Here is a 13,787-nt window from a genome sequence, read left to right as displayed (position 1 = left end):
TGTTGCAGAAATATTTACTGGGAAAACAGTTGACATGTTCAATACAGGTATGGGATCTGTTATCCGGAAACCCTTTATCCAAAAAGCTGAGAATTACGGAAAGGTTGTCTCCCATAGATTCCATTTTATTCAAAAAATCCACAAGTTTTAAAATGATTTCCTTTTTCTCTGTAATAACAAAACAGTACCTTGTACTATAATTAATCCTTATTTAAGCAAAACCAGCCTATTGGGTTTATTTAATGTTTACATGATTTTCTAGTAGATTTAAAGGATTTAGATCCAGATTACAGAAAGATCCTGTTGCCAGAAAACCCCAGGTCCTGCGCATTCTGCATAACAGGTCCCATACCTGTACTTATTTCCCACACTGTATAGTCCTGGTAATTATTGTGTTTTGGGTTTTAGGACTTTATTATAGTAAGATAAATGGCATTCTTTGAAATATATGGTATCATATTCAGGCCCAGATTTGTGGAGAGGCCACCAAGGCCTGGTCCTAGGGTGGCAGGAATTTAGGGGGCGGCATGCTGCCCAATCATACCCACATTGGTTCAGAAACACTGGGGATGCGCAGGAGATACAATAGTTCTTTACATTTTCTGTGCACCAATCCCCATTGTTCCCAATGATGAAAATTTGAGTGAATAAAACGGAGTGGATGGGGACGATGAACAGCGGGCCTAGGGGCGCGTGCTATGTAAATCTGGCCCTAATCATATTTTTGAATAAAGAGATACTACCTGTTATTTTTTTGCTTTGTGGGATGTGAATTGGCACAAAAGGTTCACCAGTTACATTTTTAATATTTGCAGATTCTGACAAGGCTGAAGTTAGCCGCTTTGCCAAGAACTTCCTCCCAATTCTGTTTAATGTGTACAGTCAGCCGCTAGCTCCAGGAGAGGGGCCCTCTCAGAAACTGCCAGTGTTGGACACAGTCAAAGCATATCTCACTATCACAGACCAGCAGGTATTCACTTCTAGCCATTCTTTTCTTTAACTCTGCCTCTTGTGTAAGTTATTTTTTTTTTTTTCTATTGTTGGCTTGGGGGACACAGGAGACAGTGGGGTAAAACTGGTATCACTAGGAGGCAGGACACAACAAATAAGAACTAGCTCCTCCTCCACTGGCTATACCCCTCCAGTGGGCGGATCCCTATTCAGTTTTAGTTGTGTCCTCAGGAGCTGAGGATGTCTTCTCTTTTTCTGCATATTTTTAAGAGCTTTTTTTTCTGACTACAAGGAGATTGGCAATACTTCTACACCACGTAGGTGGTTATTCTGCCATCTCCCAACGCGGGAGCTGTCTCTGGGGTCACTGGGTGCCTGTAGCACAGGCCAACCAGCCACTCACTCTCTCCTTCTCTTCACACAGAAGGAGAGCGGCTGGCCAGCAGACTGAGAGGGAACAGCGAGAGCTGCTTCCCCTAGGTGGGTAAGTACCTTATCCGGGGCCCCTACTGCCAAGGACTCCCCTCTCACAACGGATCCACAGTGGCAGCTAGATTCCTCCGGTTTTCCAAGAAGGAACCACAAGGTACAGAAGAACTTCATTCTCTATCTGTCCCCGGCTGAGCTGCATTAGAGGTAGAAGCGCTGCCCCATACAGGAGCATTATATGATCCGTCCGTTGCCCGCGGGTCTTTCGCGCCATTTTGGATCGCATAACGCTCGAACCTGGACGAGCGCCTTTTGAAACTTCGTGGTACATTTTCACTGAGGCAACAGTCTCGCACTCTGTTCCCTTTGCCTCCAAGGCACTGGGACAACGTAGCAGCTGCAGGACATTGCAATAACAGCTCTACACCATCTCTGATGAATCAGGTGGAAGCTTCTAGGGGGGTTACTTCCATAAAATTCCTGCCCTGTGCCAAGCTGGAAAAGGCTACCAGCAGGCCATAAGGAGCCAGTTTGCTCCAAATGTAAGCCCACTAAGCAATTACCTGACCCACCATGATCTGCTACTTCTCCTTTGGACCATGCACCTCAGGAGGAGACAGCTGGGACCAGTAGTGACCCACCCACTGTGGGGCCACAAGGCATACCAGTCTGGGCGGACCAGTTAGCCACTGGGATCCCAAAGTTGGCCTTATCGATGGCTAAGTCCCTTTTCTTGGCTACATAACCCAAGGGTTAAATCCTCCAAATACAGGGCACTTTTCCTTCAGAGGATAATAGTGACTGGCCCCACAAATCTCCTCTGCCATCTAGATGGGAGAATGAGGATTGCCTGTTAGAAGGTGAACTCTCCTATAGTTCCGATTGCCAGTAAGAGGAAACTCCTAACTCTTTTCCGAGGACGTAGACACTCTGGTTCTGTCATACAGGAGCCTGGGGACAGTTTTGATTCCACCAAAGTTCCTTTTATGCTCAACAGCAGATCTTAACTGATGTTTCCGGCGCATGCTCAACTTGATCAGATAATTCGACATGAGTGGGACACGCCTGAGAGACATTTTTCAAGCAAACCGCAGGTTCCTTAAGCTATATACATTCCAGACAGACAGTGTTGAAAAATGGGCTTCCCGACCATCAGTGGATGCTCCAGTTTCGAGGTTTCCAAGGACATGGCCCTTCCAGTTCCTGATACCTCCTTGTTTAAGGACCACATGGTCAAGAAAATTGAGGGTATCCTTCGTTCCCTCTTTACTGCTTCTGGGACGTCCCTACATCCTGTCTTAGCCACACCCTGGGTAAGCAGGGCTATCCAGTCATGGTCAGACTCCCTCCTCCAAGCAATTACTTCCGGAGCTCTACCTCATGAACTTCCCAATGGTCATCCCAAATGAAAGAGTGATTACATTTACATTTGTGATGCTTCTCTAGATGCGGTCCAAGTGTTCAGAAGAACATCAGCACTGTCAGTGGCGGCCGTAGGGTATTATGGATGAAGTTGTGGTCAGCAGACTCTTCTTCAAAGAAATTCTTAACTTTTCTCCCCTTCAAGGGTAAACTACTTTTTTGTCCCGACCTGGACAAAATTATTAGCCAAGTAACAGAGGACAAAAGTACTTTGCTGCCAAAGGGACGCACTTCATTTCGCAGAGGAAATTTTTTTCGTCCCTCCCAGAGCAAAAGGGATAGACTTTCGCCACCTCGACAAACATCTGCAGGCAGAGGCAGTTTTGGAGACAGACCCAGATCTACCTGGCAGAACCGAAAGCCATCCTCCAGATCGGTGGACAAGTCCACCTTGGCATGACAGGATCCCCCCCTCGTCGGGCCAGTTATCCTTGGAAAGAAAGTTTGTCCACTTCATGGACGCTTGGTTTTCTCTGTCACAGGACTCTTTGGTCCACGAGGTGGTAAATCAGAGATACCACATAGAATCTTCCTCCCTTTCTTTTCGAAGATTTTTATGTAATGGCTTCCGCAGGGGACAGCAAAGCGCAAGGCCTTCCAGGTGGTGATCTCCTCCCTCGTCCAAGCTGAATTAACCGTCCTCGTCCTTCCCGGAGAACAGTTCAAGGGTTATTATCCAAACTTTTTTGTGTTTCCCAAAAAGGATGGTTCTGTTCTCCCAGTACTGTACTTGAAGGGACTTCATCTTCATCCACCCAAGAAGATGGAATCCCTGAGATCCATCATAGCGGCAATGAGTCCGGGCCAATTTTTGTTTCTCTCGATAGCAAGGATGCTTACCTACACATGCCAATTTTCCCTCCGCATCATAGATTCTATACTTTACCTTTAAAGACCATCATTTCAATTCACAACCCTCCCCTTAGGCCTTATGTCAGTCCCAAGGATCTTCATCAAGATCATGCCAACAGTCAAACCGCCAGGGCGGTGCAAGAAGCAGAGCAGCATTAACCAAAGTAAAGTTCATACTTCAATGGGCGGAATCCCATTTTGCTCATCTGTCTGCCATCTACATTCCCAGCCTCAAAATTGGGAGGCAGATTTTCTTACTTAACTCTTAAACTGGCATAAATTTCAGGAACATTCTAGAAGTTACAGAGGGAACAAACCACTCTCTTTCTGATAGCTCCAGGATGTTCCAGACGAACATGATTCTCAGTTTTTCTCAACTTATCAATGGCAGAACAATGGACCCTGCCTCATCGGCCAGATCTTTGGCACCAGGGGCAAATTCAACATCCCAAACATCACAAACCAGCCAGCCTCAGTTTTGACGACTCTTGAGACCAGAATACTGAAGAAAAAAAAAAGTTTTTTTGAGGCAGTGGCGCACACCATGCGGACAGCACGAAAGCCAATGTCTGCCAAGACTTACCACGGAGTGTGGGCCACATACTATCAATGGTGCATTCGACACAAGGTGAGCTTTGAGGTGTTCTCATAACCCAACCTACTAGAATTCCTCCAGGAAGGTGTGTCCATGGGTTTTTTTTCCCACGTTCAATTAAGTCTCAGGTGTTGACCTTTTCTGTACTTTTCCAGAAAAGACTGGCCTTGTTATCCGATGTCAAGACTTCATACAGGGGGTTACACCCTTGACACCCCCAGTTCGACCTCCCAATGCCTACATGGGATCTTATTTTGGTATTTGGTACAAACTGACTAGGGCTCCGCAGGGGTATAGCCAGTGGAGGAGGAGCTAGTTCTTATTTTGTTGTGTCCTGCCTCCTAGTGATACCAGCTATACCCCACTGTCTCCTGTGTCCCCCCCCAAAAAAAAAAGTATTCTCAAATTTAGCTTTGGTAGTTATACTACATTTAAAGGAGATAACTAGTAAGCTTTATCAGAATCAGAAATAAACACACCAGTGAATCCTCAAAGCAATGCTGCTCTAATTCCTATGTCAATGGAATCACTGCATTCTATTGTGTACACATGGGCTTCTCTATCAGACTTCCTGTTTTCAGCATAAACCTCCAGGGCTCGGGCTTGGGCATGCTCAGTTTGCTCCTCTCTCCCCCTTGCTTTTCTCTCCTCCCTCCCCTGCAATCTGAGCCCGGAGCTATAAGTAATCAGGGAGAGACTCAGGCAGGAAGTGGGCCCGAAACATGGATGCGTGGAACTCTGCTGGCAGAATCTGCGCCCAGGGCTAAGTATAAAGTATTGGGCATTTCCCTGGGGGGGGGCAGTTAGCCTGGGGGGGGGCAGGGAGGGAGCTCTACCTGGGGTGGGGGTACTCTGTTTTTTACAAATGGGTTGAATTCTCCTTTAAAGGGGTGGTTCACCTTCAACAACTAGTTGTTTTCAGATAGATCACCAGAAATAACAACTTTTTCTAATGACTTCGTATTTTCTATGTGTCACCGTTATTCTAATATTGAAGTGTAAAGTGTAATTTTTCACCTTCTGAAGCAGCCCTGGGAGGGGGGTCGCAGACCCTGCTAACTGATAAATTTAATTGATACATTTCTTATCTTTGTCCTTGCTGAGCAGAATCTCTGGGTTTCATTACAGGCAGCTGTTAGAATTGATACAATAGTTGCTAATACTCCAGAGATGCTGCTGAGAAATGTATCAACTAATTGTTGCAAAATTGTAACACTTTAGAGTCTGAACCTGAATTACTGAGCTGCCAGACTCAAGATTTAACTTTAAACTTAGATTCTGGAAAAACAGTAAAAAATAAATAATGGAAAGTAATTGGGGAAAAAAGTCTTTATTTCTGGGAAACAATCAAGTGAATTGAAAAGTGTTTGGAAGGTGAACCACCCCTTTAAGGAAAATACCTCTCTTGTGCCTGATCCTAAGAGTAGACTGTTTTAACAAACGTTCTAAAATGCAAAGAAAGCAATGTAATGGTTCGGTTTTGTCATCTAAATCATTTGTAGATGGTTAGCGGGTTTTTGGATAAAGCAAGTGTCAAACTTACAGAAGCTGAGACTTCAGAGCCCACAAGGTAAGACTTAATTTTGCCGTTTCTGGTGATTGTGTTTTAAAAGGAACTTTCAAATTGCTTCTGGTTAAGTAAAAGCTTGAAATACGCCTACGATTTTCTTTATAACATTAAACCCATTTAATGATCCATTTTTCCTCTTAGTTATAAAACGGCTTTTCTTACTGTCCATTCTTTGTTGTACATTAAGCCTAAAATACACATTACAGTTTTGTAAAACCGCTGATGATGGCATTCACATATGTAATCATTTCATACTGTGTTGGAACTTCCAGGAGAAATGTTACAGCTGTACTTTAATTACATAGAGTGAAATTCACAGTAGGAAATAGAACATGCATGGAAAACAGTTTGTGTACCTTGCCTCCTATTAAAAATCTTTTTGCAACTGGATAGTTTAAAACTCCGCATCCTCAGCCAGTTTTTCTGTAGGCATTGCAAAAATATTAATGCAGATATCTGGACATTAAAGGGATACTGTCATGGTAAATAAAAATTTTTCAAAATGAATCAGTTAATAGTGCTGCTCCAGCAGAATTCTGCACTGAAATCCATTGCTCAAAAGAGCAAACAGATTTTTTTTTATATTCAATTTTGAAATCTGACATGGGGCTAGACACATTGTCAATTTCCCAGCTGCCCCAAGTCATGTGACGTGCTCTGATAAACGTCAATCACTCTTTACTGCTGTACTGCAAGTTAGAGTGATATCACCCCCTCCCTTTTCCCCCCCAGCAGCCAAACAAAAGAACAATGGGAAGGTAACCAGATAACAGCTCCCTAACACAAGATAACAGCTGCCTGGTAGATCAGCACTCAATAGTAAAAACCCATGTCCCACTGAGACGCATTCAGTTACATTGAGAAGGAAAAACAGCAGCCTGCCAGAAAGTGCAGTCACAAGACAGCTGGGAAATTGACAAAATGTCTAGCCCCATGTCAGATTTCAAAATTGAATATAAAAAAATCTGTTTACTCTTTTGAGAAATGGAATCCAGTGCAGAATTCTGCTGGAGTAGCACTATTAACTGATGCGTTTGGAAAAAAACATGTTTTCCGATGACAGGATCCCTTTAAAGGACCAGTAACAGCAAAAATTTTCTAAAGAAAAATAAGTTGTGATCCTACAAAAAAAAAGACGCCAACACCAAGGATGGCCGAATTTGAATCGTTTAGTTTTGCCAAAAATTTGCCGCCGGCAAAATGTGGCAGACGCCCAGTCTATGCGCATCAAAAAATCTTTTGAAGCACGCCGCCATACAAGTCTATGGGCGCCATTTCCACGGCGAAACACATATTAAACTTTAAAATTGGTAAGTTTTTCTTACGAAATAACTTATCGAAACTCTGCTTACACTCTTCTTCAGAAACGGCGACAGGGCAACGATCCAATGTGCGGCGCTCAATTTCTTCTCCTTGGCTGTCTCCTATAAGGAAGGCAGGGAGGAGAAATGGAGCGCCCCACGATGGATTGCCTTTTCTGAAGAAGAGCGCAAGCAGAGTTTCAGTAAGTTATTTATTAATAAAAACGTAGCGACTTTAAAGTTTAATATGTGTTGGTGTATTGTTTTTTTTGCTGTTACCGTATATACTCGTGTATAAGCCGACCCGTGTATAAGCCGAGGTACCTAATTTACCTAAGAAAACTGGAAAAATTTATTGACTCGTGTATAAGCCTAGGGGCTGATTGAAAATCAATCTGTACTTTGTACAGGAACGCTCCTCTAGTCATATAGACAGCCCTGCTGAGAATAAGGATTGCACTTCCCCAAGCAAACCAAAGGCGTCCATTGTATATGCTCTGAAAAGTGTAAGGCTAGATTATTACACCTTTAAAATAAATGAGAATGCCAGTCTGAAGCAATTTAATAAAGAAACAGATAATAAAAGATACTGCCCAGTATGAACTTCAAATATGATGCAGATCCATTTCTGATGAGACCCATAAAATATTAATGCAGGATTCTCCAGTACACCCAAGAAGCACACTGTGAGTTTGACAGTGATTAAATGTACTACATATATATTGAGAGTTTGAAATGCTTTGAGATTAATAACATGGTGAATCCAAACAGTTTGTCTCCTATGTGGAAGCAGCAGCTCACATCAATCGCGTAATATCGGATCCCTCACCTCCCTCTCCCATACTCGACCTCGGCTTATACGCGGGTCATACGCCAATCCCTCACCGGATCCCTCACCTCCCTCTCCCATAGCGCATCAGGACTCTGTGACTGACGATCGCCGCCCGGAGCAGGTCCAGGAGCTCCGGGCGGCGCGTCCTTCCCTGCCGGCGTCCTTCCAAAATGGCGGCGCCCATGGCCGCCACGTGGGTAGAGGCGCCGGCGGCCGCTACCCACGTGGCGGCCATGGGCGCCGCCATTTTGGGAGCGACGCCGGCAGGGAAGGACGCGCCGCCCGGAGCTCCTGGACCTGCTCCGGGCGGCGATCGTCAGTCACAGAGTCCTGATGCGCTATGGGAGAGGGAGGTGAGGGATCCGGTGAGGGATTGGCGTATGACCCGCGTATAAGCCGAGGTCGAGTTTTTCAGCACATTTTGGGTGCTGAAAAACTCGGCTTATACGCGAGTATATACGGTACTGGTCCTTCAAAAACTGCATACAACTAGTAGTAGGACAGAATTGAGCAGCGGCCCCCAACCTGTTTTGACCCGGGGACTGGAGCCAATTTTTTTTGCAAGGACTGGGGAGGGGGTCGCCTTCCAATTCAGGGGTTACCAATGTACAATTCGGCACACCGCATTTATTGTCCCAATTTAAGACTGTCCAAGGCCTGGCGGTTGGGGACCCCTGGTATAAAGCCATCAGTCCATCATGCTTGGATATAATTCCTGGTTGCTGATCCTTTACGAAGGTGCTCAGTTTGGAATTCGTAAAAATACATTTTTGTTATTTCCTGTCCTCAGCATTTGTAATTAATTTCTTTCTTTGCATGACTGTACACCAGTAAAGTCAGGGACACTACATGTGTAAGAGCAAGGGATTTCTTAACCATTTTCTAGTACTTCAATCTGAAAATGCCTACAGTGAAATTGCGTTTTCCATAGACAACTCAAGGTAGATGAAGAGGTGGAAACAGGAGCGATTGTGTGCTTGGGGGAATAGTTCTAGGGACTGATGAAGAAATTATATGGAGTACTGGGGTGAACAATGTATTAATAGGTGGGAGTAACACTGGGGAGAAAGATAGAAGCTGGAGGGGGCAGTATTTGGGATACATTAACTAGAAGTAGTAGTGCAGGGGAAGGGATATTTAAAGAGAATAGCAGTGGTGAGAGTTTTCCCACAATATAGTAGTGGAGAATCCAAGGAACCAATTTGTGGCAGACGCAGTGCTAAACAGCATGAAACTGGCGGGTCAGTATTGGGGATAGATTAGTGAACTAGCAACAGCAGGATAGGAGACTCAGAATTTATGACTGCATTGTAGAGGTACCTTTGTTTTGGCACATGAGGTTCAATGTTTCAGGGTTGACTTTCTATCTGTGCTGCTGGTTAACTGGCCTAGTAAAATCAAAGACTTTAATTACAGAAAGGGTTGTGCAAGCTGATGATTTTACCATATGTTTGTTGTGCAGATTATATATGCTGGACCTGATCATTGCCATGGCACCGTATGCAGATGAACCTTCCATGACTAAGATCTACAACACTATATTGCCATACCTGGAGGTAGGCTCTAAAAACAGACAGTGAACCTGAACGAGCAGTATTTATATTTGGTCCATTGTAATAAATGCTGTATTGCTTTGATTTGACAGGATAAAAATCACAGTTTACAGAAGAAAGCCTATAGGGTTTTGGAAGAAATATGTGGAGGGGAACAGCCACCATGCAAAGAATTTGTAAATAACAATCTTGAAAACCTAAAGAATACACTCTTGACCTCCCTAAAAAGTGTTTCATCCCCAGCTAAAAGGGTAAGTAATGAAGGTGAATATATATGTGTGTGTAGATAGATAGTCAACTACAAGAGTCCTCTGCACTCAACCCATTATCAATATATTTAAGACAGCTACATTTTGTGCATACTGCTACTAAAAAATGCCTTACCCTTTAAACAGATTATATATATGTAATCTAATAGAAAAGGACAGTATGATGCAGAATTTAACCCCACTGAACTGTCTGCTTTTCTTGTCTTCCCTTCGTAGCCTCGACTGAAATGTCTGATCCATATTGTGAAACAACTGGCTGCGGATCATGAAGAATTTATTATATCCCTTATTCCTGAGGTGAGAGCTCACATCACTTTGATTTGCCTAAATCTCCCTCAAATAAGCTCTGACGTTTTGGCTAAACCCAGAGGTCCTACTGAGCTTTTCAAAGACCCTCTCTGTTCATGAAATTACTATTTTTGAGAATCGAATTCCATTACAATGACACAGGCTCAAATGAACTTATGTTATTTGGATTGAAAAGGTTGCCTCTTAGACTTGCAGTGGTTGGCTGTTATGCAGTTTGGACTGTGCCAGTGAAATGGTTCATTTTGGTTGTGATATGCAATATATATAATATATATATTAATATATATAGATATATATATATATAGATATATATAGATATAGTTATAAATACTGATCTTTATGTGCAACAGTTGGTTATTTCTAGAAGACGAGAGATGCCTGCTGTCTTGAAAATGTATTTCATTTTTTTTTTTTTTTCACACGCTGCAGCTTGGTTTATTTTCTGTGACTTAATTATGCCTCCTGGTTAAGCTGTCGATTCTCATTTCCCACTTTGCTCTGATATACAGTACAACATGCTTAATATACAGCTGACTTATTAGTAGCTGACAGTAGTATGTCATGCACTCTATTTAATTCCCATACATGTACAGAACACTTATCTTCCACTTAGAAAACCTGTACCCATCGCACAGGCCTGGATTGGAATTCAAAATAGGCCCTAGCATTTCAGGAACACATATTCCCAAACATCCTAATAAATAGTGACTGTCTATGGCATCTCACAGCAGCCTCTCTGGCATTTGCCAGAACCAAGCCTGCCATAACACCGCTAATTAAATATCCATGCAATACAAAGTCCCAGTATTCCTGCAAAAAAAAAAAAAAAAAAAAGTGCTTTTGGTTTTGAAGTGTATATAAACTGACTGGTTGTTTTATTTTCATCCGAAAGCATTTAGCTGTTGCTTTGGTAATATGCAGATATTTAGCCATGTATAGCAGCATTCTCAGCCAGAGTTAATTGTCTTCACCAATTACATAGGTGGAGCCAGCTAAAGACTGTGGACCATTGATAAGTTGGATGATGTTAATACACACGTAGGCTCCAAATAATAAGGCCCTTGTGCATCTGTTTTATCTGATCGCTAATGTTTTATTAATTCTGGCTTTAGGGATGTGGTCATTTAGTTAAATAGATGATGCCTTTACAGTAAATTAAGGTCTTCTGTAGGGATGCACCGAATCCACTATTTTGGATTCGGCCGAACCCCCGAATCCTTTGCGTAATATTTGGCTGAATACCGAACCAAATCCGAATTTGCATATGCAAATTAGGGGTGGGAAAGGAAAACATTTTTTACTTCCTTGTTTTGTGACAAAGTCACGAGATTTCCCTCCCCGTCCCTAATTTGCAAATGCAAATTCGGTTCAGCTGGGCAGAAGGATTTGGCCGACTCCGAATCCTGTTGAATAAGGCCGAATCCTGGCCGAATGCCGAACCAAATCCTGGATTCGGTGCATCCCTAGTCTCCTGTATATTGGAAGGAAAATAAGAAGAGCTCCCTATAATTAAAATCACATGTTCCGTGAGAAGTGAGGTTATTTTCTCCAGATTAAAGCCTGCCATAGACGAGCAGATCTTGCCCTATATGCACAACTTGAGATAGGCAATGTAATTGGATGTAACCTTTCGGCTAGTGTGTGGCTAACCTAAAGATATATCCTATACCGTATATTGATGGCTATGCAAGTACAATACAAAATGGTTGCTTTTGTATTCTTATCTGACAGGTGATGATTTGTACCAGAGAAGTGTCCGTAGGAGCACGCAACAATGCATACACATTACTGGCAGAGATAGGATATGCCTTCCTGCGCTTCAACCATGATCAGAAAGGTGACCCAGATATTTATTTCCTCGTCGCCACATATTATGATTAAATGTCCAGCTTTTCAGCAATAGAACCTGACTCCAGTATTATCTGAGACCTTGAATATTTACATACAGTACACAAATATTGCTTGATGCCATTAAAATATTAACAAGAAACACCATCAAAAAAGCTGACTGTTGGGTCACAGCTGATTTTTTTTGGCATATGATACAAATTATTTCCACAGGGTTTGTTGCCTACCCTTTAAGAGCATATTGGATGTAAAAATGTAAGGCACATACGAAATATTGTCTGTAAACGCTGTTGTATTGCACTTTCAGAGGCTATGGAGCAGTACCTTGCTGTTGTCTATGCAGGACTGGCTGGTTCCGTCACCATGATCAGCTGCTCCGTGCTGACGCTCACAAGGCTCTTGTTTGAATTTAAAGGTAGGTTAGACGAAAAGCTTAGTATAATCTCATATAAACTGCAAAAAATTGCTCAGATATAGTGATCATTAATACGTTAATATTGACCATGGCAATTGGTTTTTATGTACAAGTATAGGATGTGTGATACAGAATACTTGGGACCTGGGCTATTCTGGATAACGAGTCTTTCCATAATTTGGATCACCATACCTTAAAATATAATTTAAAAATTACATAAACCCACTAGGATTGTTTTGCTACCATTATGGATTCATGCAGCAAGCTACAAGCTACTGTTTTATTATTACAGAGAAAAAGGAAATTGTTCTTAAAAAATTAGGATTATTGCCTTAAAATGGAGTCTCTTTGAGATGGCCTTCCCATAATTTGGTGCTTTCTGGATAATAGGTTTCCGGATAAGGTACCCCATACCTTACTAGACCTGTACAAACTGTGTTCGTTTAAAGGACCAGTAATGTCAAAGTGTAAAAAAATATGTTTTACATTTATGGATATCTGTATATCTGTATCTGTTTATCTAGCATATTCAATTAAACTCTCAGCAGGGTGTTGCAGTGTGTTGCAAGAGCTTTGCATGGCTTTAACGCTTGGGTAAAAACTAGGGGAATGCTAATTGGGAAAGAACTCTTTACTGATTAGGAAACTATTTCTCACAGATCAGATGGGCGTGGAGGTGATTGAACAGTTGCTGAAGAACGTCTGCCTCCTCTTAGGATCTAGAACACGGGAAGTTGTTAAAGCTGCATTGGGTTTCATCAAAGTCATAATCTTCATTATGGACATAAAAGTTCTGACCAAGCAGCTGCAAATGATGGTGAGTGAAGCAAGTTCCCTGAAGTCCATTTTAGTTTTCCTTTTCTCTAAATGCATAAAAAGAACTACAGTCATGTGCTGTCTCTTTTCCCCCTACTGGAAACGGTACACTACAGGTCTGTATCCTGCCAGTAAACTAAAGGACAATATTTTGCTGTGCCCCCATTGACTTTATGTAGTGCACAATCAATATCACCGTTCTTTTAAAATCCACAGCACATCAACCATTTAATAGACCCTCATGCTCCTATTAGCCGATGAGTCATTAATTGAGAATACTCTCCTGCTAATAGTGTTCCCCCATCCTAGTCTATGCTCGCTAAGTTCTGTGCATTATCTTTGACCTGATTCTGAATAAGGTAATGCTGTTAAAAGCTTTTCTTTGCTGAGTTGATTGCTGAAGTAAAGCATGGGTGGTGGCCATGTATGTTGTGTAATAGAAGACACGGTCATAGAAATAGCAAATTACTTTTAAGTGCAGGTTTGAAAAAGCTTATAAGGCACATTGGTTTCCATTCACTGAGAGATACAGGCATCTTTCTGCCTGTTGAAATTCACTGGTGCAGAGATGTTCTATGTACCATAGGCCCTAGTGTGCAACTGTTGTCTGTAGATCTGCCTTTCA

At 42.5% G+C, this 13,787-nt stretch overlaps 1 protein-coding gene across 2 annotated transcripts in view; it reads left to right on the top strand.

The window, feature by feature from the left end:
- rrp12.S (ribosomal RNA processing 12 homolog S homeolog) overlaps positions 1-13,787 on the top strand; it is a 52,236-nt gene that overhangs the window by 21,953 nt on the left and 16,496 nt on the right. For both annotated transcript variants that reach the window (XM_018227466.2, XM_018227465.1), the window contains exons 18-25: positions 816-970; positions 5,752-5,819; positions 9,415-9,508; positions 9,598-9,756; positions 9,991-10,071; positions 11,815-11,920; positions 12,239-12,346; positions 13,006-13,163. In XM_018227466.2, coding sequence (XP_018082955.1) covers positions 816-970; positions 5,752-5,819; positions 9,415-9,508; positions 9,598-9,756; positions 9,991-10,071; positions 11,815-11,920; positions 12,239-12,346; positions 13,006-13,163 — 929 coding nt within the window. The remainder of the gene's footprint in view (positions 1-815; positions 971-5,751; positions 5,820-9,414; positions 9,509-9,597; positions 9,757-9,990; positions 10,072-11,814; positions 11,921-12,238; positions 12,347-13,005; positions 13,164-13,787) is intronic.

The sequence above is a fragment of the Xenopus laevis genome, chromosome 7S (assembly GCF_017654675.1).
Source record: "Xenopus laevis strain J_2021 chromosome 7S, Xenopus_laevis_v10.1, whole genome shotgun sequence".
NCBI classification, from domain to species: domain Eukaryota; kingdom Metazoa; phylum Chordata; class Amphibia; order Anura; family Pipidae; genus Xenopus; species Xenopus laevis.
The sequence above is the reverse complement of the archived record's forward strand: the minus strand, read 5'-3'. Positions and strand labels throughout refer to the sequence as shown.